Source organism: Schistocerca gregaria, chromosome 4 (genome assembly GCF_023897955.1).
Source record: "Schistocerca gregaria isolate iqSchGreg1 chromosome 4, iqSchGreg1.2, whole genome shotgun sequence".
Lineage (NCBI taxonomy): Eukaryota > Metazoa > Arthropoda > Insecta > Orthoptera > Acrididae > Schistocerca > Schistocerca gregaria.
Window position 1 is genome coordinate 522277643 of NC_064923.1, and position 27672 is coordinate 522305314.

Sequence of the window (27672 nt, forward strand, 5' to 3'; positions counted from 1 at the left end):
CTTAAGCTAAATACTGATGGTAATTTTGCGATGGGTGGCATATAGTGCAATTGCTCCCAAATCACACAGGGCTGAAAAAGGGTACCACATAATATTTAATACAAAAATCACTGATAACACAATAAAACACTGATTAGCTAAAAAGGAATAATTAAATGGTTGACAGCCTGCTAGGCCAATGAATCCCCAGCATCTTGAGAAAGGTAATGGCAAATACATTTAAGCAAACAAACACTGGCATGGCAACAGAAGGTTGTCACACGTTTCCATAGCACAACAGTTCATGAGAAAATAAATGAATCAGAAAGCACTGAGTTTGCAGTTACTTATTCTGGAATAATAAATGTTGAAACTAAATGGAGCTACTTGTTAAATGAATAACGGGCTTAACTTAAACTCTGTTATGTAGAAAAAAATTACTTCCTGTAATCTCAGTGTAATGTAATGCAAAATTTAGAAAAAGGCAAGCAATTTACTTTTGATTATTGAAAGATCAGACTGAATTTACTTGAAGCAAATGGGCAATTAGTTTTACTTTTACAATAACAATAATAAAATGCAAGGGTGGTTTGAAAAGTTCTCAGAATGGAATAGAGAATAGTACTTACATCACTGAAACACTTTTTATTTATCAGTGTAATCCCCTTGTAGATTAATGCACTTGGTCCAACAATGTTCCAGTGTCTTGATCCCAACTCAAAAATGAGTTTCCTCTGGGCCTGCAAAATAGTTGTCAAGTCTGGCTATCAATTCTTTGTTTGAAGTGAATCTTCATCCACCAAGAAAAATTTTCAGTTTTGGAAAGAGATGGAAGTCTGACAGAACCATATCAGGTGAATAAGTTGGGTGTGGCAACAATTCATACCTTAGTTCATGTAATTTTGCCATGGTGATGGAACATGTGTGTGGGCACACATTGTTTTGATGGGAGATGACTTTCTTCCTTGCTAAACTTGGCTTTTTTTCAGGAGGTTAGCATAGTATTCTCCAGTAATTGTTTCCCAGTGGGGAGATAATCTACAAAAAGGATCCCCTTTGCATCCCAGAACACTGATGTCATGACCTTTTGTCTCTGGGGTATAGAAGTACACCCAAGTTTTCATCTGTGGTCACAAACTGGGGCCAAAAATGTTGTTTGTGTTCATTCTCATGCATTTTTATCCATTTTGCAGATAATTTTTTCATTTCTAATTCTTCAGTTAAAAAGTGATATAGCCTTTCAGATGACATCTGGTAAGCATGAGCAATTTCACACACTTTCAGTTGTGATCCTCCGGGGCCATTTTGTGCACTTTTAAAGTGGTTTCTGAGTAGTGACACATATTGGCCGACAACCGCACAGATCATCATCTAAGCTCTTCCAAACAAATTAAAATTCATTTGTCCATTTGGCAACAGCTGAATATGAAGGAGTTCCCCAGTGCATTCTGGAAGTCAGCATGAATGTTCTTTGCTCTCATATCTTTCTTTGCTAAGTACTTAATCACTGCTCGGATCTCCATTTTTTCCATCTTTGCAAATCACTACATGGGAACAGAGACACATCACCAGCACAGCTCTCTTCCAAGAGCACTGATGTGGCATATGTTTACAGGCAACAGTCCAGTGAATATCATGTGAATAACTTGCACTACTGCTGAGCTCTCGTGAGGATTCCAAGACCTTTTGAAACCACTCTTGTACATACCAAGCCAGCAGAAGTCACTCACTAAGCTAGATACAGAATAAATGAAATTGCACACTCTTAATTTGTGCTTATCTTTAGTTATTAGTTTTGCAGTAAAATTTTAATTTCCTTTAAGTAGTCACAGTCATGCAATACAAGAATGAACAGTTACTGGGTTAGAAAATTTAGACTGAAACTGGTCATTGGCAAACACACAAAACTGGCAGTAAATAATTAATCAATTTTCATATTCTTACAATACTCAGTGATTGCACAGAAAGGAAAAGGGACCCTGCTTGGTAATAATGTCTGAGGACAATGACAACACAAGTTCTCTACAAGTTTTAACTATTGCACATTATTATTCAAGTTACTCAAACTTTTTGAAAGAAATTAACTGGATAAAGCCACTACATTATTATATCTGTCACCGGAGAGTCTTATAATGTTGTAGCAGTGTGGATGATGCAAAATGTAGCCAATGACAATGCTGAGCTGCCACTGGTGCCGCTGCTGCTGTTCGAGAAACCTGAGTCATCTCCAGAGCCATGTATGATTATTGGGCAGGCAATAGTTAGAATCACAGCATCCTCTGACTATCCACTCCTACTGTGCTGTCAATACTTGCAGGTTAATGAATCAGGAACATCTACACTGATGTGAGCATAGCTGCATCCCATGTCAGTGGGAGCACCCAACCAACACTTCCACACTCTTTCATAAATCGAACTGTTCTGCCTTCTCTCTGCTCGCAATGCAAAAGAGACTCTCCATACACAAAGATAAACAATGGCAGAGTTACTCCTGTTTCACCATTGCTATTGATACATTTCAATAAAATTTCCCCTGGCTATTACCCAGCAATTTACAATATTTTCATTATAATTACAATCAAATATGTACAGTCAAAAAGTACAGTGCTAGATATCAATGGATATTAAGTGATGAAAATTTTGGATGGTACAGAAGGTATTCTATCTGCATTTTTAGTGTTACAGGTGCCTCACATTCCATGAGTTTTTTCCTGAAAGGGAACAAAATAAGGGAATGTCTGAAGAAATACAAATGAAAATGCAGATGTGCAAATGCATTCAGTTTTGTCTACATAAATTTTGTTAATCACTCATTGAGCTTTTCATTAATTATGCGTGGGCACATAATATCATGACAATACTGTTTCATTATGACTCAAAACATCATAGTGTATCGTAACATATTTTAAACAACAATATTACATCTTTCAAGAAACCATTACATTTGAAATTAAATTTTCATATCACTACTGGGCAATAAATTGCAAGTAACATAATTAAAGGTTACAAAAAAATGAGTAAAAGTGTAAGAAGCAAGATAAGAAATCACTAGCTACAATTTTTACTTTAGATAGTATTTATTTATTTTTCATAAATATCATAACTATTAACAGATTCCATTTCTCATTATGAGAGTTTGTGTGTTTCAGGCAAGTGTCCTAAAATTACTTAAATTTTTACAACAAAGATTTACACTGGTTGTGCTGAAAAGAAAAATGCCTCATTCCATATGTGAATTTACAAAGGATGCCATAGCATTCGAAGAGCTGGCAGCAGCTCAGTCCCAACATAGCACTGTTGCATGAGCCACACCAGCATGCTTGTTCTCTCTGTTTGTGTATTGGCATTCCAGAATGTCCATCTGCCTTACATGCTTTGAAAACTCACTCCAGAGTGATCTCAAGGAGTCCTTGTGTTTCTATTCCAGTGGATAACTCAAGAGTATCCATATTCACATGCATACACAGACCTGAACAGTAAGCTTTAGTGTGAGGTATACTGACAATTGTAAATGGTCCATTATAAACGAATTTAAATTTTGAAATCTCATTATCAATCTTGCTCAATTTCTCATGCACTTTAATGAGAATGAGGTTGCCAATTGCAAATTTAGCAAACCATGCTTTCACATCATGACACCATATTCACACCTCAGCTTTATTTTTCCTTCACAATCTTTTCAAAGCCATTTATATATTTGCCCCATGCTCTGTGATCTGTTCAGCAAAGTCACCCCAGCCGGCACATGTATTGTTACATTGGATTTCTGGCCAGGAAATAGGCCAAGATGAGTATCACTTCAACCCTATTGCTTTCCAAACTTTCATTCCATAATTTTGAAGTCAACTGTGTCCTATTATCAGACAATATCACTTTTGGTTTGCCAATATCCACAAAGTAACCATTTGAAAGTTTGTTATAAAATGCTGTATCTATCGCCTGTCTTATTGGATACAACTTAATGAACTTTGATAAGTCTTCCATTACTACTAATATGTAGACGAAATTCCCCCCCCCCCCCCCCCTCCCCTCAGAAGGCTATATAGGTCCATACACACTAACTCTAGTACATAGTCAGGTCTTATGCTCTGCATAGGGCCATGATTTGTGCAATTGATCACTTTCACCCTCTGACACTTATCGCAAGTCTTTATCCTATCTGTTATTCTCTTTAACATGTTAGAATTCACAGCCTCATCCATTTTCTCTGTACATTTTTTTGGTCTGCAATGACCGTAGCCTAAGTGATAATAGTCTACTATTTCAGTGATATACTTAGTGGGCCAACACATCCACTAAGTGTTACTATTTTCATCTTTGCGTATATACATGGTATTGTTGTACATTCTGTAATACTTTCTCAACTTTTCTCCATCTTTATTTATTTCCTCATACTCAGTCTTCACAATTTTCAAGCATTTGTCCTCACTTTGATGATGACACATATTTTTATAAATACTCTCCATTTTCTTTCATCCTTCCGTCTTGAAAGTACTACAATTTCAGTACACCTTCAGATTCATTACCCTGTAACAAACCCAAATTCACATCAAAGTTATTCTTAAAAATTCTTCTTCTACTGCCGCAGGCAAATTGCACTGTACTAGAGCCTGTAGCACCATTGTTGTCTTAACAGTAGTCACCTCTACCTCATTGACCGGTACTCTGTTTTCATCATTATTACAGACAGTGATCACTGTATCAACTACGGTATCACCCTCAGTTACTGTTACAGCAGGTTCGCTGCTCACTCTGTCTTCTTGCACATTCTTCCGCTACCAATTTATCCATCTGGATCTATCATAGTGAGGTTACCTAGGCTTTCTTCTGGGCCACCAAGGTCTTCCCCCTTGTGGGCCCCTGTGAGACTGTCTGGTACTACAGAAAGATACTGAAAGATGTCCCCATATCATTTAGATGGACTACCAGCCTCTAGTCAACACCATCCATAGACCACCCATAGCCCACACTGTGGTTTCAGTTGTCTGAGACAGCAGTCATGTGTGTGAGTTGCATTTGCGTGAGTGTGGGTGTGCGTATGTGTGTTTATTGTTGACAAAGGCCATTAGCCAAAAGCTTTAAGTGTGAAAGTCCTTTTGTTGTGCCTATCTGTGACTCAACTGCTGGTGAGCAGCAACTTTCCTTCTCATAATATTGATATGTTTGGCCCCATGTTAAGCAAGACTGCAAGTTGTGTACCAAGGCCTGTGTACCATGTCAGTGATGCATAATCACCCAGCATACTCTGTCCCAGCTAGGAACATTCCAGATACAGAAGGGATGCTTCCAACACATTCATCTGGAGTGCTTGGCCACCTCCCCCATCCAGCATCCTCTGCTACCTCCTCTCCATTGTTGACCAGGTAACACATTGCGTATAGGCTACCCCCATCTAAGACATCACTTCTGAAACAGTTGCCAAAGCTCTCATGTCTATCTGGTTTGCACATCTTGGCTGCCATACTCCACAACCATACATAAAAACTTAATCATTAGTGTCATGCAATATTTTGTGTAATGTAATTTCTTGTACAGACATCTTTTATTAACCTGACACGTTCCACATCATTACGAAGTGTCGTATTCATGATCTATGGAACAAGTATTAATCTAATCTAATCTAATCTCTACATCAAGGTAGGCAGTTTGAGTCCCTGCTGTTTGCCCAATTCATAAAATGTGCAGCATTACCTGTTACAGAACCACCACCTACCTAAAACCAAACTTTGCCTGAACCCATGAAGGATCAATGCTACTGACCAGCTACTGTGTCATCCTCTGCTCACAGGTATCATTGGACTCAAATATGGAGGAGCATATGGTCAGCACACAATTCTCCTTGCCGTATGTCAGTTCATGAGACTGGGGCCACTACCTGTCAATCAAGTAACCTCAGTTTGCCTCACAAGGGCTTGGCAGACTGGATGGTCACCTATCCAAGTGCTAGCCCAGTCCAACAGCATTTAACTTCAGTGATCAGATGGGAAACAGTGTTACCACTATGGCAAGGTCATTGGCAACCACCACCTACCACCTTAAAGCTAATGAGTTTGTCGAGAAGTGGTATTGCACCCTGAAGGCTGCTCTTATGTGCCACAGGAGTAACAGGTCCCATGAACTCCCATGGGTGCTGCTGGGTGTGTGCATAGTGCATAAACAAGACCTCAATGCCTCACTAGCTGAGATTTTATAAAGGGAGACACTACCCCTCCCCAGCAATTTCACATCTTCCAATCACCCCCACTATGTCAAACATCACTTCCTGCATTGGTTGACAGCATCTGACATCACACTGCCAACCTTCATGTAACATTGTCCTCCTCCCATACCCCTCTTAAAATTTTTGCCCTCAAGGACCTATGCTCTTGCAACTTTGTCATACTGCATGATGATACTGTCCATGCTCCACTCTGACACTCATTCTTGGGCCTGCATTAAGTTCTTTAATGTGGTGCCACCATCTATGACACTTTGCTTAATGGAAAGCCAGTCAGAGTCTTCATCAGTTGACTAATATCTACCTGATATCTCATCAGTGAGTCCCCTGATATGGACTCTACCATCACAGTGGCTTTTCCCCCTATTCCTGACTTTTCTCACCCTGTGACTGCATTCTCACCTTTCCAGATGCTACTTGACATCTGCAGTAATAACATAAAATTTCATTATGTCACTCTGTTGCTGACTGCAAGTGCTTCCCAGTGGTAATGGCACACTCTGTTTGAAGCATTAAACGCTTCAGTTGCATCAGGAGTCCAGCCAAACATTTATTCAATTACTAATTATCTCATAGACAGAAATAATTTTTTCTATCCAGATCATCTCCCTCTAAAATTTCCAAATTGGAGATCAGCAACCAATTTAGATATGTCCATGTCTTTGGTCCCAAAATTATCTGCTCTGACAGTGACTACCTACTTACTATCCAATATCTGTACATGTACCACTTTCTCACATACAAGACAACATGGCCTATCTAACTTCTCATTGTAGCTCAACCACACATAATGTGTTTGCTGGAAAATTAGATCCTACACTCACCCATAGTAGTTTTCCTGTACCTTGAAATACTTAAGTTGTAAATTAATCCTTTGTGGCCTTGTATGCAGTCTAATTAGCCCCCCTTTCACAAGAAATGTAACTTACAGCAGTGTGGCACTGACTGTTGTTCCCCAAATGGAATGATGAAGCATCAAGTTTTATACCACTAGAAATGCCCCCCCCCTTCTCCCTCCTCAACTCTCCAACCTCTTCACCAACTCCTTTACAACACACACATGAACTACACCGCCACTTATATCAAAACACATGGAAAACATTTTCAAAATGAGTCTATTTTATTTTTGTACTCAAGGAAAATTAAATATAATTTTGCGAATGTTTTCTCTGAAATAATTTATGTATGATTCCATTATTGTGTTGCATGTATGCCATTACATGTCTTTGTCTTTTGTAGATAGAAATTTTCATCAGCAGTGAGTTTTTGATATAGGTTGTGGCAATGTCTGTATGTGATGTCTAATGGTTGTGGGCCATTGTATGGTCAGTATATGCAGAACCTGAGCAGTTGCTTTCCTAGGTTATGAGGTGTGATTCCACTTTATAACAAAACCCCACAGTAGTAAGCATCACCATTTGCAAACAATCTACTACCAAGTGCCATATAATAAGTAATTTTCCGATAAATAATTGGCAGATTAAACATAACACCCAAAAAGGAATACAGCTACACGCAAGAATTAAACACAACAAAACAAACAGATTTATACAATATGTATAATAGCCATCTGGTAGAAATATGATCATAAAATTAAGAAAACATATAACTGAGCAAACTGGAAACAACACACAGAAAACAGTAATCCACCATTCCTCCCTTTAAACAAAAAATGAGATGGACTTATTCAATTACAATATCAAATTTTATTCCAAAAGCAGGCAATATATTAGAGAAGTATGAAGTTCAAATTAAGGTACTGTACACACACTTTAATGTAGAAGTACTTACAACAGATGATACATTCACTAAGTAATGTAACACTTTTTTTTTGAAAGCAGGTCAGTTTTATTCTCGATTCCAGTAACCACATTATTCCCCATTCTTTACAAAACCTCATTTTTCAAAGTAATCTCTGTTCAATGCAATGGCCTTATACCACCTCATCAGAAGGTTTTATATTCCCTCATGATACCACTCTACTGGTCAACATTGGAACTAATGTTTTTCTCCATCAGTAACCACCACATTATCATACTGCTTCCTGCAGAGTAAATTCTTGATTGGGTCAAACAGAAGGAAGTCGGAAGGTGAAAGATTGGACTGTAATGTGAAAGAGGAAGAACAGCCCAATCAAGTTTTATGAGCTCGTGTCAGACATTCAGATTTGTGTGAAACCTTGTATTTTCATAGAGAAGGAGAAGACTTTGTATTTTTGATGTGATGAACACACTCCAGTTTTTTTCAATTTCCGGAGGGTAGCACAATACACTTCAGAGTAGAGTGTTGCACCATGAAGGAGAATTTCAAACAGAATGACCTCTTAAGAGTTCCAGATGACTGTCACCTTGACTTTACCGGCTGATGGCGTGAGTTTGAACTTTTTCTTTGGAGGAGAGTGATGTGGTACCATTCCATGGATTGCTGTTTTGTTTCCAGTTCAAAGTGATGAACCCTTGTGTCATCACCTATGATGATCTTCAACAAATAGTTGTCACAATCAGCGTCATAAGGAACAAGCAATTCTGTACAGATGGTCCTTTGTTGCTCTTTGTGGTCTTCTGTTGAGTGGTGAGAAACCTCGGAGTACCCCAACTGGTGGACAAGTGTGTCAGCAATACCAACAGAGATCCTCATTGTGCAATGAGGTGGTTGTTTGTGATTCAGTGATCATATCAAATGAGACTGTGCACAGGTTCCAACATTGCAAGAGTCACAGCAGAGTGCAGAAGGTGGAATGCAGGAGATAGGACAGGCCTGTGTGATTTCATTGCAGTGATGACAGATGCCTTCTCCAATGACTCACCATGCTTCTGTTCACTGCCAGGTCTCTGTAGATAGTGCATAAGCACCCTTGAATAACTGTGAAATGTTGCTTTTCCATCAAAAGAAACACAATGGCAACTCCCTGCTTAGAATGCACCTCCTCCATTATACATGCCATTTTGAAGGCTGCATATAACACCACCACCTATCAGAACTTCTTGGAGCTGCAGAGGCAGAAGCTGGAATATTTGATGAAATCCCACCAAATTTCTGAATTTTTCAACCAGACCTGTGTTACTTATTCAGTGCCACTGATGCACTAATTCTGCACCTCCTGTTGATCTGCTTGTTAAGTCGGGCATGTAGGTATTTTAAAACCAACTTTTTTAAGTACCCTAACATCTTAGAAAGCAAACGCACACCTTGAACATATACTGCTGTCTTTATGGCCCTCAACCATTACCCAAAATAACTTAGATACAAACTTGCTAATTCTTAAAGTCATTCACAGCAAATATCAAAAGCTCACTACTGAAGAAAATTTCCACATAGAGAACACAACACCACAGTAGAAATTGGTTGCCTATGGGCCAAAGCTAGCAGTACATGAATGAAACAGCTTCTGTTTTAAGTCTTCCACACCAACTGTTACACAAGTCACCAAAGACACTCTGTTGGTCAGAGTTTTCTCTTTTCATTCCATGAAGCGGAGTACTTTTTATCTCCTGCAGTGATGTACTAGCAGAATTCAAACCCCATTGTATATATAATAGTTTTCTGTATGCTATTGGTGAAGGTTGAATGGACATTTGCCTCATATTTATAGCTGTTGTCCATAAACAACCTATGAACATTTGTTGACATGCTTTAATGCATATTCTATTTTGTATGTTCTACTTTGTATTTCAATTTTAATTTAACATCCTATGAACATTTGTTGATGTGCTTTAATGCATGTTCTATTTTCTGTGGTCTACTTTGTATTTCAATTTTAATTTTGCTTTTCTTTTTCTTCCATTCTTCTGGACACCAGAGGCCCTTCAGTCCTTGGGGTGACAGAGACATTGCCCCGCCCTGTTTTCCCATGCCTAGTTATATCCTAGATTCTCTCCAATCATAGCCCACATGAATGACCTTGAAATGACTTCAAAGGGCTAACAATGAACTGTGTTTGACGTATCATAGGTGCTAGTACATCAAGCCTACAAATAGATAACAAAAAATAGTTTCACACTCAAACCCACAAAAACTTCAATAATTATGCAGTTGCAAGCAACCAAAAATAGCTTACTGGCAGAAGAAATAGACAATGATCATGCACTAAATGTAACAACCTGTAAAATTCCATATATCCAGAATAATAGCAAACTAACATGGAATAAACACAAAGAGAAGTCAATTAAGAAGCTCAGTCTAGTATATGAAACAAAATTCTCATGTTACTGATTCCATTAATCTCTGGGAGGCCTGTAAAGTTTCAAGAAGCTTGTTTATCTCCTCTAATCTTCTGATATTTGCCAGTTCATCATAGGTCATGTCTATGCACAGGCATGACCAGTAGTGAGTGTTTCAATCATGGGAGTGACACTTCATACCCACTTACCATTAATCTCATATGAGGATCACAGTTATCACTCCCATTTCTTTGCTTCCAATAAAGACTGTCAGGTAGTGGTGAGATTAAAAATTACATCATAATTAATAATATTTGATATATATGTATTTTAGTTGTCTCCTTCACTATATTTTCCAAGTAAAGATAACTGAATTTTCCCTTAACTATATGTGTGTGCCTCTCTCCGAAACTGTGTTCAGGCAGTGCAGATTTATCTTTCTACCAGTCTTACATTGAGTGTATTCAAGTTAACCTGGAGGCAATGGTTTCCTTCTGCACAGCATCAAGTGGTGGACTGTTGTGGTGAGGATGTAAGCCAGTGGTAGCTCATTAAAACAATGTTAACCAGTCAGTCACTTTGTTATACTAAAGTGCCAAAGAAACTAGTATAGGTATGTGTATTCAAATACAGAGATATGTAAACAGGCAGAATACAGTGCTGTAGTGAGCAATGCCTATATAAGACAACAAGTGTCTGATGCAGTTGTTAAATCAGTTATTGCTGCTACAATGGCAGATTATCAAGATTTAAGTAAGTTTGAACATGGTGCTATAGTTTTAGTGCTTGAACAATAGGACACAGCGGCTCCAAGGTAATAATTAGGTGGGGAATTTCCTGTAAGACCATTTCATGAGTGTACTGTGAATATTAGGAATCTGGTAAAACATCAAATCTCTAACACTGCTGTGTTTGGAAAAGGATCCTGCAAGAACAGGACCACCAGTGACTATAGAATGCATTCCAAGTGGCTGAAATGCAACTCTCCCACAAATTGCTACAGATTTCAGTGCTGGACCATCAACAAGTGTCAGCATGCAAACCATTCAACGAAAGACTATTGATGTGGGGTTTTGGAGCCGAAGGCCCACTCATTTGCCCTTGACAACTGCACAACACAAAGCTTTACACCTTGCCTGGACCTGTCAACAATGACATTGGACTGTTGATGACTGTACACATGTTGCTTGGTTGGACATTTCTAATTGTATTGAGTGGATGGACATGTACATGTATGGAGACAACCTCATGAATCCATGAGCCTTGCATGTCATCAGGGGACTGTTCAAGCTGGTGGAGGCTCTGTAGTGGTGTGGAGTGATAGGGAATGCCTGATACATCTATATACAACTCCGACAGGTGAAATGTACATAAAAATCCTGTCTGATCACCTGCATCCATTCATGTCCATTGTTCATTCCAACAGATTTGGGCAATTCCAGCAGGGAAATGCAACGTGCCACACATTCAGAATTGCTACAGAGTGGCTCCAGGAAAACTCTTTTGAGTTTAAACACTTCTGCTGGCCACGAGACTTCCCAGACATGAACATTATTGAACATATCTGGTATTCCTTGCAATGTGCTGTTCAGAAGAGACCTCCACCCTCTTGTACTCTTAGGATTTATATACAGCCCTGCATGGTTCATGGTGTCATTTCCCTCCAGCACTACTCCAGATATTAGTCAAGTCCATGTCATGCTGTGTTGCGGCACTTCTGTGTGCTCACTGGGTCCCTACACGATATTAGGCAGGGGTACCAGTTTCTTCAGCCCTTCAGTGTATGCATATACACTCAGATGCCATGGTTTGGCAACCATGTCCTTCACTACATGTGGAGTTGTAGGCATGTGTTGCATGGTGTAGGCTGGTGAGCATCCGCCAAGTACTATTGTAAGTTCTCCTGAGTAATGACAGTGGCAGCCTGCTTCCAGCATCAGTGGCATTAGAAGATGACAGGAGCTCTTGCAGAGGACATCAGCCTTCTGGTGGGAAGTTCCATCTCTGGAAGTAGTGACACCAGGTGTCACAGTGCCCAAACCAAAGTAGATGGAAGAGTGGCTATACCACCGTTTCACAACCTGCTGACCAATGGGCAGAAGGCGAACTGTGCTGGAGCCAGACTGGTGTGTCCCACTAGTGGAGGAGCACCAAATTCTGGAAAGAGGATCTGGCACTAGTAGATGGTACCATGGTAGGAGCTTGCAAAGCTCATTGTTACTGCTTGCTGACACATAGTGCATCAGTGAATGGTGAAGCACCCATGTGGTAGTTGGCCTGCAGGACTGTGAATATCTCTGCTAAAACCTCACAGCTATTTATATGAGATAGTAGCTCATTTGTTGTACAAAAGTGCCACTCCTGGTACTGTCCCAATTAACATTTCCATGGCTCACTGTGGAGAAACTGCTTGGTCCTTTCTGTAAGATCACACTCATTCTATCACACTGCCAGGCTTACAGCAGTGGACCTGGTTTGTCTCACTATGTATTAACAGTCCCATTATGGTAACTGGCATGCAGATATCCTGAGCTCCATGGCTGCCTATGTCTTTCAGAATACTGCACTGCTATGCCTCCACAGAATGCCCAAAACTAGGGGCAGTGCTAAAACACTCTCTTCCTTTGGAAGTCCCAACTGCCAGGTCACTACTCTGGACTGCTCTGCAGCAAAACTCGGTGTACATGGGCAACAAAGTACAATATTTACAAAAGAATTTACTCTCTGCAAGTTCTAGCTTGCTGGAACGACAATGTTCAGAGGCTGTCAGTTTTTCCTGCAATATTTGGGAATGAACTCTATAGATGTAGCAGTCAGGGCGAACAGGCTTAGATGGTGGGGTCATGTTACATGCATGGGAGAAGCAAGGTTACCCAAGAGACTCATAGGTTCAGCAATAGAGGGTAGGAAGAGTCAGGGCAGACCAAGGAGAAGGTACTTGGATTCGGTTAAGAATGATTTTGAAGTAATAGGTTTAACATCAGAAGAGGCACCAAGGTTAGCACTGAATAGGGGATCATGGAGGAATTTTATAAGGGGGGCTGTGCTCCAGACTGAACGCTGAAAGCCATAATCAGTCTTAAATGATAATGATGATGATTTAGTTCATTGGGTTCTTAACTAAAATTACAATATTACATCTTTCTCACACTACTTACTTTCCCATTAGTTCTAGTGAGAATGTATAACACCTGGTAATCACTATAACTCCTAGCATCCTGTTAGCCATTTCATCCTGACAAATCTTCATATACTACTTAACACATCATCATGCTTTCAAGGCCCTCAAGATCTGCCCAATAGCCTTATATTTTATAATGTTAGGAAATACATTGCTTACTACCACACACTTCATAGTGTCACACATATAGTCTATTTCACTCTTCATATTTATTACAACCTTAAGCATGGTTTGTGATCCACACTATCAGGGTCTGTGGTCTGTGCTACCAGGTTGTATTCGATGAGGAGAGGGAGGGGGGGGGGGGGTCCTCATCAAGCTTCTGCCAAAGGTAGACAAAGGCTGCGCAGAACAAAGTGACAGTTACTATGGCACCAGGTGTCATGACATTTAAGATCATGGTTGTGCATTACTGCTAATTCTGTACCATCTTTTCTGCTGAAATACACCCTTCTTGCATTGATTGAAGCTAGTTGAGTGAGCAGATCAGTTCTGGTTTCAATGTTTTATTGAGGGAGGCTACATTCTGCACTGAAAGTACCTCCAGTGGTTTGCTGGACCAGTATATGTGTGACTGCATTACATTTAATCTGGTAATAACTGTGACTGTGGCTAGTAGATGGAATATTGGCCCAGTTATGTCAATGACCAGTACAACTGTGATTGCATTATATTTAACCTGGTAATCACTGTAGCTGTGGGTAGTAGATAGAATGTTGGTCCCCTTATGTCACACATTGCTCAAATAACTAATATCTGACTTCCACTCAGTTCCAATTACTGCCCTTGCGAGTCTACCCTGCTTGTAGCATTTTGGTACCACCTCTCTGGTGTCATATGTGGAGTAGATACACTATAGCCCTGCTTTTTGGAAGTAGAGTTCAGTTTAGTAATGTCCCACAGACAACCCTGGCCATATGTTTGTCCAAGAACAAGTGAATTTGCACATGTCTGCTTAAGTCTGAATTACCTCAATTGGACCCACTTAATTCTTCCCTCTTAAAGTGCTGGAGTTCCTCTGTAATTAGGCATGCCTGTCCTCTCTCTTCTGATATAAGTAAAACTTCAACTTTTCTCATTCACATGAATGTTTTCAAGGCCCCCACCTCAACTGGCAAGCTTGAATGGTGAAAGACTAAAACAGCATGTTACTATCCACTACCAGGAACTGAACCAGTGCATATAACAATGCATCGTCTAACCTATACCAATCCTACACTGACAGTACAGGAGCAAATTCTGCTTACTAGGCTCTATGATGAGTCCCAGCTCAGGTGGCATCTCCTCTTGTGTCTTCTACAACCATATCAAGTACTGCTCTGGTGTTAGCAGTGCTGGAGTCATCTGTCTGTTCACTGTATGGTGAAGGACTTCCTGTATGCTTATCATTACCACCCATGCATACCAAATGTGGGCTACTAATGACTGCAACAGCACTGTGATAGGAACCATTGCAACCAATACATCCACTCATGGCAGCATAACTCCCAGATCCTGATACATGGCATCACTGGTGCCTTGGAAAACTCCTGTCATTTAATCTGTCAATTTTTGTAATATGTGCATATTATTCAATACCTCCCGTACAAAAATTGACAGCTGTGTGGTATGCCACTTCATCAGTGCTTTACTGCCCTGTTCAAATCCCTAATGTCACCTCCAAGCATGGCATCTTCCAAACAGTTATGTGATTTTTTAATTATTGCTCGAGCCCCCAATAGCAATACTGAACACCCCATAAATTTCAATGAAAGCTGTTGAATGCAAAAGAACATTGATTAATATTTAGCAAACTGATCAGTTCACTAAAACACTGCCTTAATTCCAATGACCTCAAGCCTCTGTGACACAAGCTTGAATTCCTAAGTGTCGGACACCACAAAAAATTCAAAGTCCCAACTTCTTTAAACACAGTTAAAGTCCAAGTTGACACTGTTTCAGAATCAATCGCCTAAATATGGTGAAAGTAATTAGAGTACAACCTGACCATATCAGAAGATAAATTCTGTTGGTATCCCAAAACACAGTTCAGAATGTTCAAAAATAAACAGAGTCCCACATATTTCACACAAATTTGTAGCTGCAATAGTTCGCCCAGAATGAATGTTTTAATGTTTTTCAGTTATCTTTGCAAGGTGCAAAATAGTTTTCGTCCATTTATGCTTCAACAGCTAAGTGTGGCAGTGCTCAAATGGAAACAGAGTCCCACAGCTACAATTTTGCAGCAAAGTCCCATTTGCTTACAAAAACAATCACCAAAAGACACAAGACGTGAAAAGCCCAAGTCCTCACTGTATTACACAGTGAAGATATCATAATTCCACATTCTTTGTGGAAAATTCTGTATTCCATTTGCACATAAACGTGAAATTTGGCTACGTTTAACACTTCTGGAACTGCAAAAACTGTTACCAAACTGTCATGCTGATCAACACAGGACTGGTGTCAACAAAGCTGTGTAGAACTTTGTCCAGGAGCTTTATGTCAGCTCTGGTTAAATACCTTTGATCTGAAATCCCCCAAGTTGTTTCACAGAGGAAGACTGCACTGCAGTTCCTTCTCTAAATCCTCACACAAACAAAAAAATGGCTGACATTGAAATAAGCGTCCAAGGAATAGAAAAGCAACTGGAATCACTCAACAGAGGAAAATCCACTGAACCTGACGGGATACCAGTTCGATTCTACACGGAGTACATGAAAGAACTTGCCCCCTTCTAACAGCAGTATACCGCATGTCTCTAGAGGAAAGGAAGGTTCAAAATGATTGGAAAGGAGCACAAGTATCAGTCGTCAAGCAGATGCACAAAACTATAGACCTATATCTCTGTCGTTCATCTGTTGTAGAATTTTAGAACATGTTTTTTCCTCATGTATCACGTCATTTTTGGAAACCCAGAATCTACTCTGTAGGAATCAACATGGATTCCGGAAACAGCGATCGTGTGAGACCCAACTAGCTTTATTTGTTCATGAGACCCAGAAAATATTAGATACAGGCTCCCAGGTAGATGCTATTTTCCTTGACTTCTGGAAGGCGTTTAATACAGTTCTGCACTGTAGCCTGATAAACAAAGTAAGAGCCTACGGAATATCAGACCAGCTGTGTGGCTGGATTGAAGAGTTTTTAGCAAACAGAACACAGCATGTTGTTCTCAATGGAGAGACGTCTACAGACGTTAAAGTAACCTCTGGCATGCCACAGGGGAGTGTTATGGGACCATTGCTTTTCAAAATATATATAAATTACCTAGTAGATAGTGTCAGAAGTTCCATGCAGCTTTTTGCGGATGATGTTGTAGTATACAGAGAAGTTGCAGCATTAGAAAATTGTAGCGAAATGCAGGAAGATCTGCAGCGGATAGGCACTTGGTGCAGGGAGTCGCAACTGACCCTTAACATAGACAAATGTAATGTATTGCGAATACATAGAAAGAAGGATCCTTTATTGTATGCTATACGATAGCGGAACAAACACTGGCAGCAGTTACTTCTGTAAAATATCTGGGAGTATGCATGCAGAACGATTTGAAGTCGAATGATCATATAAAATTAATTGTTGGTAATGCGGGTACCAGGTTGAGATTCATTGGGAGAGTCCTTAGAATATGTAGTCCATCAACAAAGGAGGTGGCTTACAAAACACTCGTTTGACCTATACTTGAGTATTGCTCATCAGTGTGGGATCCGTACCAGATTGGGCTGATGGAGGAGATAGAGAAGATCCAAAGAAGAGCGGCATGTTTTGTCATAGGGTTATTTGGTAACCGTGATAGCATTACGGAGATGTTTAGCAAACTCAAGTGACAGACTCTGCAGAAGAGGTGTTCTACATCACAGTGTAGCTTGCTCACCAGGTTTTGAGAGGGTGCATTTTTAGATGAGGTATCGAATATACTGCTTCCCCCTACTTATACCTCCCGAGGAGATCATGAATGTAAAATTACAGAGATTTGAGCACGTACGGAGGCTTTCAGACAGTCATTCTTCCCGCGAACCATACGCGTCTGGAACAGAAAATGGAGGTAATGACAGTGGCACGTAAAGTGCCCTCCACTACACACCGTTGGGTGGCTTGTGGAGTATAAATGTAGATGTAGATGTAGAAGCTATGTCAAGTAACTGCTTTCCATTAACCACCACTTAATTGCATAACTTTCCACATAAAGGAGCAATATTAATTCTGTCTGCACCAGTATATGTGTGCTCAAATTCTCATCAAAAAACATATGTCACGCAAATTTGTAGCTGCAATAGTTTGCCCAGAATGAATGTTTTAATGTTTTTCAGTTAGCTTTGCGAGATGCAAAATAGTTTTAGTCCATTTATGTTACTAAATAACACTACTGTACTTTATAATGCACCATTTTTCCTAAATTTGAAGTGCTCTTTCTGATGTGCTGATCAGAATTTCTGTATACACAAAGGCTAACAAATATGGGGAAAATTATTAACAAACCAAGACAACATATCATTAAAATTATCACAAACTAGTCATGTGGAAATGTGTATAATGACACCTGCTACCATACACTGCCTTGCTGTTCATGTGTCTGTCTTGTATTACTTTTTAAATTAATTATTAGTAACAAATTAATGGATTTTGTGATTTATCAGTTAAATATTAATGCTACAATTCAGACAAGTATGTCAGTTGTTGTGTTTCAACAAGACCATTAAAATGAGCACTCACTCTATTCTGTACCTGCACTGGTTCAAAGTCATAAATTATTCAGTAAATTGTACATATTGCAGATTTGTTTATTTAATATCTTTTGATATAAAATTTACATAAATCATATCAGTATCTCAGCTGATTCATCTCAAACTCCTCTTTCATTTGCTGTATCATACTTTGTTGTACTAATATGGATTTTCATGTAATCAATGCAAAAGTGGATAAAGCATTGTCTTAAAGCCGTGTGCTGAAATGGGGCAAACACTTGTAAGATTGTGTAAGCTCTATATGGAATGGATTTGTCACTGATCACTTGCTCACCACCATCTTCCTTCCTGGTCTCACCCACTACCTGGCTGAGCCGGCCTCACTGGTCGCCATGTGTGCTCCCTTTAAGTACAACTCATGATCAAACTTCTCTCTCCAAAGGACAACAAATAAATGTCATATCACATCTGACTTATGTAGTGCATCCTATTCTCCCAAAACTCCTCTGAATGAACTACTGCCCTTTGCTTCCTATCGCAGTCTAGCAAACACACTCTATAATCTCCTCACCTCATTCCTCATCTCTGATGTGTTAAAGACTGGTCTCAACACCCATCAATGGCTAATGATCACCACATCTTCTTGAATGGTAAATGGCACTTCACTCAGCAAATGATTCTGCAGTGACCTCACTCTGCCCCTGGCAAAGAGGTGAAGCACTGCCACAACTACAATCCCCTTCACCTTTATCCCCAATGCATGACAACCTGAGAATAAGGACTACAATGACTCACTCCCACCATCCACCACCTATCTCTTGTAAGCTCTACTGTCATGAGTCACATTTATTACAGAAAAAACAATAATAAGTCCTTAACATAAATACTACAATACTATGATACAAAAAGATTACTCCCTATAAAATCCTGCAACAAAATATCACCTTGTAATACTTACACATATCCCCCTAAACTCACATAACTCCCTGATTGCACTACCACATACATATAAAAAAACACCCCATACTCCACCTCACTCTCTCACCCTCAGGACATAAGGTACCTCCCCCCTAAACTCACATAACTCCCTGATTGCACTACCACATACATATAAAAATACACCCCACACTCCACCTCACTCTCTCACCCTAAATACATAAGGTACCTCCCACATTGGTTCCATTATACACTTGTGCTCACTCTTCCATTTATTTCTTCTCACTTTCTTCTCACACATTGGTCATGATACCTGTGGAGACGAATCTGGAGCACCTCAGAATGGGCATAGGCATCTAACATGCACTGTAATCATTCCTGTTGGTAACTGGAGCTTGAAGTTGACTAGTGACTTAGTTTATATCACCAAATACGGACCCTGGTAACCTGTAACAAAAACTCTTGTCTTACTCTTTGGGCTATATGGACCTGACAACATTACCCACTACTCTACCTTATAATGTGGTAATCCCTCTATATATTTATCTGCTGCCTCTTGCTACTTTGGGGCTTTGGTATTTGCTTTCTGAACACATTTTCGTACATCTCTTAACATTAAGACAAAATAACGAACTGACTCTCTGTCCATGCCGACCTTTGCTCTAACCGTATCAAATGATGATGGCATCTTCCTCCCCTACTTCACCTCATACATGCAAATCTTGTACTTCTGTGATCTTTTGAGCTCTAAGTTGCCACAATGAATGAAATATATGTATCATAGTCATTGTGATGAGAGTTCGCATAGTAGCTCAACATCAAATCAATAGTACAGTGCATCTGGACTGTTCTACCACTAGAATAGTTCTTAATTTTGAAACTGGTACCAAATGACACATTGTTTCATCAAGTATGACATGAAATTTGTCCCTTAGTCCTTCATGGCTTCTGGAACAGCAAACTTGAGCAACCAATTGTTGACCGATGTTTGCATCTCCAGGCAATTTGTTGTTTCAGGATGGTTGCCATTTCCACATCAAGTGAGAAGTGGTCATTGATTGTTAAAACAAAATGGTTCCTGCTGAAGTCTGGTTAAACTGACTTAAAACATCCACCACTGTCATTTGAAATGATTTTTTTGATTGTGTTAACTTCTGCAATGGTATTTGCCTATGGTTTATGTCCACTTGTTATGGACACTGTGCACAACTCCCCACATATTGGCCTACGTTTTTCATCCTTCCCTTTCAACAGTGTTTTCCCACTACCCTCAAGTTCATCACCCTAAAATTGCCATATCTTCATAGCATGTAATCACGTGCATCCTTCAGTACTTCCCCATTGACCTTAGCAGTTAGTAGACTGTGTTCATTGTAAGAGTAAACCTGAAGCAAACATTATTCTGTGTTCTTCCACATATGCTGGAACTTCATTGGATTTCATTTCATGTTGAGCAGAAGCCAAGTTGCCTCAAATATAGTCAGTTATGAAAAAAGGATATGTTTTATGCTGTGTACACATTGAGTCAGTGATAATACCAGTGCATTTAACTTTGACAGCACTGGCCAGCCAAGTGGTCCACCTAACCTGTAATGATGAGAACAGTTGCAGTTAAGACACAAAAAGAGACAAGCAGAGAAACAATATAACTTCAAATTTCATTTAATTTTGTAAGCAGAATTATATAAGATGTGGCAAAACTCTGGCAATATGTTTTTTGGGTGACCAGACAGAAAACATATAGTGAACTATATAAAAAACCATAAATTAGTTACAAACTATGACATGAACACACTTGTTGAACATGGAAACATCACTACAGATGTTCAGATTTTTGTCATCATGTGTTTGATATAGCTGCCATTATTGGAAATGATGTGGCACAGATGAATAGCACTGCAGTGTCGGAACATCGATGGTGTCTATGACCTCCTGAACGGTTGTTTTCAGCTCAGTAATGGTTTTGGGGTTATTACTGTACACCTTGTCTGTAATATAGCCCTACAAAAAGGAGTCACAGGTGTTCAGGTCCAGAGAGTATGGCATCCAATTGACGCCCATGCCAATACTCTTTGGATAACCCAGAGCCAGACTGCAGTCCCCAAAGTGCTCCTCCAGGACATCAGACACTTTCCTTTTCAATGACATTCAGCTCTGTCTTGCCTGAACCACATCTTCTCAAAATCAGAGTCACATTAGATAAGGGGGATGACATCATCTTCCAAAACCTTCATATAACATTTTATAGTCATCATGCCATCAAGGAATACCACACACCGATTATTCCATGACTGGACATTGCACACCACATAGTCACCCCCTGAGAATGAAGGGATTTCTTGATAATGAAATGTGAGTTCTCAGTCCCCCAAATGTACCAATTTTGATTACTGATGAGCACAACCAAATGAAAATGGGTGACAACAAGGTGCATGCTCAAGTGCATACTAATTCCCATCGTGCCCCATGGCTAACTGTGCAGTTTGAACATCCTAACATAACTGTTCAGAAGTTATGACAATTTTATTTCATGTAGTTCAATAATTGCCAACCTGCAACATGCTCTCATTCTTAGCTGATATAATAATGTAATTAAAATCAAGCATGATGGAATTTTTCTGCATGAGTTATGTGACATAAAAGTGTATTGCAGGGATTTCAGTATATAATAAAATATTGAAGTCAATGAAGGTATTACGTATATTCAGTTGTCTGCTAATCTCTTAACTACTTTCATATCTTGAGTCCAAGTGATACATTTTAATAGTGGATCTGTCATCTGCCAACTGTGAAGCCACCTAAAAACCACATTTTTTTCCTCTTCCTTTATGACTTGCTGCTCTGCATTTCACTAGCATTTGGCAGTGACTAGTTAAAAAGCTACATGCTTTAGTTCCAGTAAATCTGGCAGCTTAAGGGTCTTGTTATTTCTCATGACAAATCCAGTAACTTTAATCAAGATCAGCTTTATTGGCTTCATACTGCATTGGTACAATGGCAACTGTAAAAATGGTGGATTTGTACAGTTTGTGTCACACCATGAAAAATTATAGTTTACCATGTTTCTGGTTCATGTGAAACCACGTCTGTGGTATAAAACCACAGACATATTCAAAATACAGAGTTTTTGATTCTTCATTTTCTCCAAAAATTTAATTATATAATGTTTTCTTAACTTAAACAATCTTTTATACTATTTTGATAATTAAGAATTCATATTTATAATGAAAACTGGAATTCTGTGTGTAATGTGCTATTACAAAGAAGGCGGCATGCACTTTCCACAAAACCAGTGATTAATTATGTGTTATTTAGCATATATTCAATGAATTTCATCTTTAAATGATATAGGTATTCAGGCTGAATAAAACAAAAGAAAGAAAGAAAAATCACACTGAGATTTGAACTTCAGAATTTTCAGTTACCAGTTTACAATGCTACTGATTAAGCCTCTCATTTCTTACAAAGAAATGCCTTATACTTAACACCCATGCTTTATCAAAAAACCTTCAAAGTTGATTTTCTCCATAATCTTGTGAAAAACATTAAGAACAAGTTTCTCTTCATTTTTAACAGTGTTTCATGCACATGTTTCACTACAAAGCAGGAAGCAGGATTAGTCAAATTCACAGTACATATTAACAGTGCACCAATCAGAGCACAACTTTTGTTTAGAGAGATTGTGAATGTAATGGATTTTTGAAACAAAAACTACATAGCCAAAGTATAACTAAGATAAATGTCAATGGCTGTTAATACATTAGCATATCTTGAAGATTCATTTAAAGCAACACAGTAGTAATATATTTATTACATAAATTTTATCTACTTCTGAGTGTGTAACAACACCAGGTAGGTGTGCTATGCCTGCTGACCAATCATCGCATTTGTGTTTACTTACATTAGTTTTCTTGTAATGATGAGTGAAGCATACCGGCATGGCACCAATCTGGTTGACCTACATAATAGGCCATCACACATGCTGAACTGCAGGTGAATTGTGTATAGCTTGCAATCGACACTAGCAGTGTGCTGCTTGTCACTCAGCAAGGTCATCTCCCATCATGCACTACTGCTACTTTCTTGCTCAATCCATTTGAGTTTCCATGCATCTTCCCTGGCTTATACATCACTTCACAACCAAACTCACTGAGTCTCGTTACTCACCTTGTAAGCTGGCTAGAAGTGTGCTTCAATGCTAATAATAATTTTAGAACTGTGTGATCAATTACTGCCTTGAATATTTTCCCATACAAAAAGCACAAAAAATACATAATTCCATATATCAAGCTGAGGGTCTCCTTCTCTGCAGTGGAATAGTTCTTCTCTGCCATATTAAATTATCATAAAGTGTAAGCCATAGGATATTCTTCATCATTCACCACCTGACTCAAAATACACCCAAATACCTGAGTGGATGCATCACATGACAGCACAAACTCCTTGTGACAGTCTGGAAATATCAAAACTGGGCTTGATATCAAAGGTTTCTTCAATCTCCTGAATGTGGCTTGACATTGCTCCCTCCAACCATACTTCATACCCTTCTTCAATAGTTGCATGAGTGGTCATGCCACATCTGCAAACCACTTCACACATTTTCTGTTCTAATTTGGGAACCCTAAAAATACACAACTTAGGAACCAGAAAACCCTGCAATACTTGTATCAGTCTTGTTTTTCTTTTTACACCTTTCTTGCTAATTATATTTCCCAATTAACCCACTTCCTCCTAGGTAAAATGACACTTTTCCATCCTCAGTGTTAAACATGTGACCACAAACTTTTAAAATACTTTCTCAATCATTGCATATGTTCCTCCATATCTGTCAAAAACACAATTAGATCACTGATGTACATGTAATGTTGCTGAAGTTTTAATCCCCTTAGTACCCTGTCCAGCAAGTGCTGAAACTTATCTGATACATCTCTTAACCCCAATGGCGTACTTCAGTGCTGATAATTATGGCTTCATGGAGCTGAGAATGCTTTCTTTGTTCGATCCTCTAGAACCAACTGCAACTGGCACTGTCCCAAGTTATCAATGGTCTCTGTGATGTTGGGTATGGGCTATGCATCAGTTACCATCTTACCATTAAGATGGTGATAAGCACAGTAGAATCTATACTTCTTGGAACTGTGTGTTGACATTTTGGGCACAGCCACTATGGTAACCCCATCCCCTCCCCCACGGGCTAGTGCTCTCCCTTATTATTCCATCAACTAACTGTTGGTTTATGAAATCCTCCATAATTGCCTATAAAAGCTGGGGTATTCATTATTGCCTATAGTCCAGCAGTCAGGTACTTTCTACCTGGAATGTATTCAGAAATTAATGATCTTTTGTTATGTTGTTCATAGGTACTCTGTGGAGAAGAATTTATGTTTTTGACCTCAAGGACTCTCTAATAACTTATGGAGGGAGGGTGAAAAACCTCTAGATTTTCAGCCTTTTTTCATTATTTCCATTCTAACACCTGAAACATGTTTTTAGTGGAAAACACCTATTTACAAAGGTGAAGAGAACTGGATTTTTCCTGCACATTTCATTGGTCAAAAATATTTTTTGGCCCAATAGTTTGCAAATGGATGCAAATAGTAAACTGTGGCAACAGCATGCTGCAAGAAACTTCAGTCACACTAGTTCAGATTGTTGTTACATGCTATGTAACTTATGGTATAAGTCAACTACAATATCGATGGTGATTCTTTTCAAAAGTGAGTAGTAAGGATATCATGTAAGATGCAGCTGTGCATCTTACGGAGGTCTGGGAGTTATATTATAAAAAAAATTAAAATCAGCTTCATAATCTGTGACATATAGTGCGTGACATAAAGATGATAGATGTAATCTCATGTCCCCCTATTCCCCCTCCCTCCATCTAAGTTTCAGAGTGGCTCCCTGAGTTAATATAATCTTTTGGTTTAATTATTTTCTTTAATATGACTAGCTGAAAATGACATACTTCACATGGGTTTATTTTCATTTGTTTCCTGTGAACAATTCAGAGTAGAGAACATAGTAAAAATAAACATTCAAAAAATAGTAGAAATGTTAGTATGCCACATAAAAAGTATTCTTGAATGCTCAAAAATACTCACCAGACTCTTAAATCCACTGAAGTATTCAACAATACCATAATATGGAATAAATTACTTTAAATTTCTGGAACATTCTAAAATCAATATAACTTTCTAAAACATTCTAAAATCAACAACATTCAAGAATATTTTAGAATATTAAAAAACAATGACTATTATTTAAAAATATTGATAAAAGCTCAACAACATCAATAAATCATTAAGTAATACTTGCTTGTGAACTGCAAAATTGTCGTCTTTTTATCTGGTGAGTATATACATAAATTCTTTCAGTTTCATATCCCTAGTGCAAGCTACATATAAAATACGATTCTTTCAAATTAATACCACAACATCTTAATGTTTGTCTTACTTATAGTGATATTAAATGCTGATATTACTTGAAATTGCATTCTTTTGAATTGAAATGAATTATTTGTTAGATATGAGTGGAGTCCTCAGAGTAAATGTTGTTTTTCCTTTATCTTTTCCTGATATTGTTTTTGCTTCAATTATGTTGTTCTATGAATGCTTATGAAAATTTCTTGCTTTGAATTTTTAAAAGAATATCATTAGCTACTGCATTTCTTACTCCTAAAATGGCTTTTTCATGTAACCAACTTAACTAAATTTGTACAAGTTTTGGAAAAGCTTTGTCTATTAATTCATTTGAGCTGTTGACTATTTTACATAAATCATTTCTAAGTTTAGTTTAACCACTTGCACACTCTATTGTGAGCATGCCTTCACTAATTTGCAAGAGTTTTTCAACAAAATCTTTCACTTGTTTATCACTGGAAAGTTGAAGTCTCATATTTGTTCCTCAATATACCTTCCTTACTCAAAGCCAAAGAAATGATTTCTTCAAACATGCATTGATTTCATCTACTAAATAATGGGAACCATTTAACAAAAATGTACAGAATGTGTCACTCATGCACCTACCATTAATTCTATATTAAATTGGAGATCTAGAACGTTCCTGAATCTCCAGGAAGATTTTATAACATTTTGGAACATTCTACAACATTTTTCAACATTTTTGGAACAAACATTCTGGCCAGTCTTTGGCACTTTGGCACTCGATTCCAAGCTGCTTCACCCTCTTCCCATAAGAAGTCCATTGGTGTGATGTCCTCATTTGAGACTCATATCTTAAAATCCAATCCATGTAATTCCAACTCAAATCATCTTCATGGATGGAATGCAGAGCTTCTTTGCCATATACCACCCATCAGGCTGCAGCAGTGTGTGACAGACTCATAGCAGCACACGCAGACAAAATACCCTTACCTTTATTGTGTTGTCACGAACGAATGATCTCTTGAGGGACCCATATCTTCGTAACTATCACTTGTAATTAAAAAAAAAAAAATATTCCTCATGAATGGGTGGTGGAGGGTTAACACACCATAAAACTTCCATAGGACTGCAAAATTTACTTATGAAGTTTTGGCGGCACACACAGGCACACCACACTTACTTTTATTAAACATACTCATTACTTTCTAAGAAATTCCTTTGTTGTTACTTGAAAACTTTACAGAATTTTTGTAAAATCCTAATGTGTAATGGAGAGATATTTAGGAGTGAATACAATAAAGATATTTTATTTTATTCTTTTTAGAATGGACACTGCATTGGTAACAATATCCTTTGTCCTTGAGATATCAGAGAAAAAAGTTGAGGTGTGGGTGATTGCTGTCTCTGCAGTCTGTGGTATTTTTGTGTTGCTGTTGATCGTCATTGTGCTGATGAAGGTATGCTCTTATCTTCTTTTTGATGATTATTTTAGGCCAAATATTACCTGATGAGTGGAACATTCATTCCAGTACAACAGTACAAACTCTGTTGAAGTGAAAGATGTCAAACTCCTTCAAGTCAAAAGTTTTTAGTGACAATTTATTTTCAATATTTGTGTATAATTAAACATTTTAGAAACAGATGAATGTAGAATTGTGAACATAAAATTAGATTTCATATGAAGTTTCATATTATTCTACTCAATAAAATAAGTTTTGTCTTGACTCCTAAAAATCCTTATACTTTGTAGCATGTAAAAGAAGAGAAATAATATGTATTTCTTATGAATTTAGCAATATTTCTTGAAGTAATATTGCTGAAATTGTGTTAATATATGGGGCACTCTTCTAAAGTATAATTTGTATATATTGAAAAAATTACACTATTAAAACATTTTGATCATTATGTGAAAGCTAAAAAAATTAATCTACATTTCAGAATAATTTCTACCAATATTAATCCTAACAATATCTGGGGAGAGGGAGTACTTTATGCTCACCTTTTGAGAATATTGTAATTTAGTTATTCTGGTAATGTACTTCATACTTTAAAATTTAGAAAAAATTTCTTCTACTAGGTTCCATAATTGATTTTCAGTAACATATAAACTAAAAATGTAAGTGATAGTAATGTGTGTAACTTTTTACAACAT

At 38.3% G+C, this 27672-nt stretch overlaps 1 protein-coding gene across 1 annotated transcript in view; it reads left to right on the forward strand.

Moving 5' to 3' along the window:
* The window catches only part of LOC126268030 (integrin alpha-4-like), a 568589-nt gene that overhangs the window by 482875 nt on the left and 58042 nt on the right, over positions 1-27672 (forward strand). The window contains exon 22 of the mRNA XM_049973452.1: positions 26845-26977. Within this exon, the coding sequence (XP_049829409.1) occupies positions 26845-26977 (133 nt within the window). The remainder of the gene's footprint in view (positions 1-26844; positions 26978-27672) is intronic.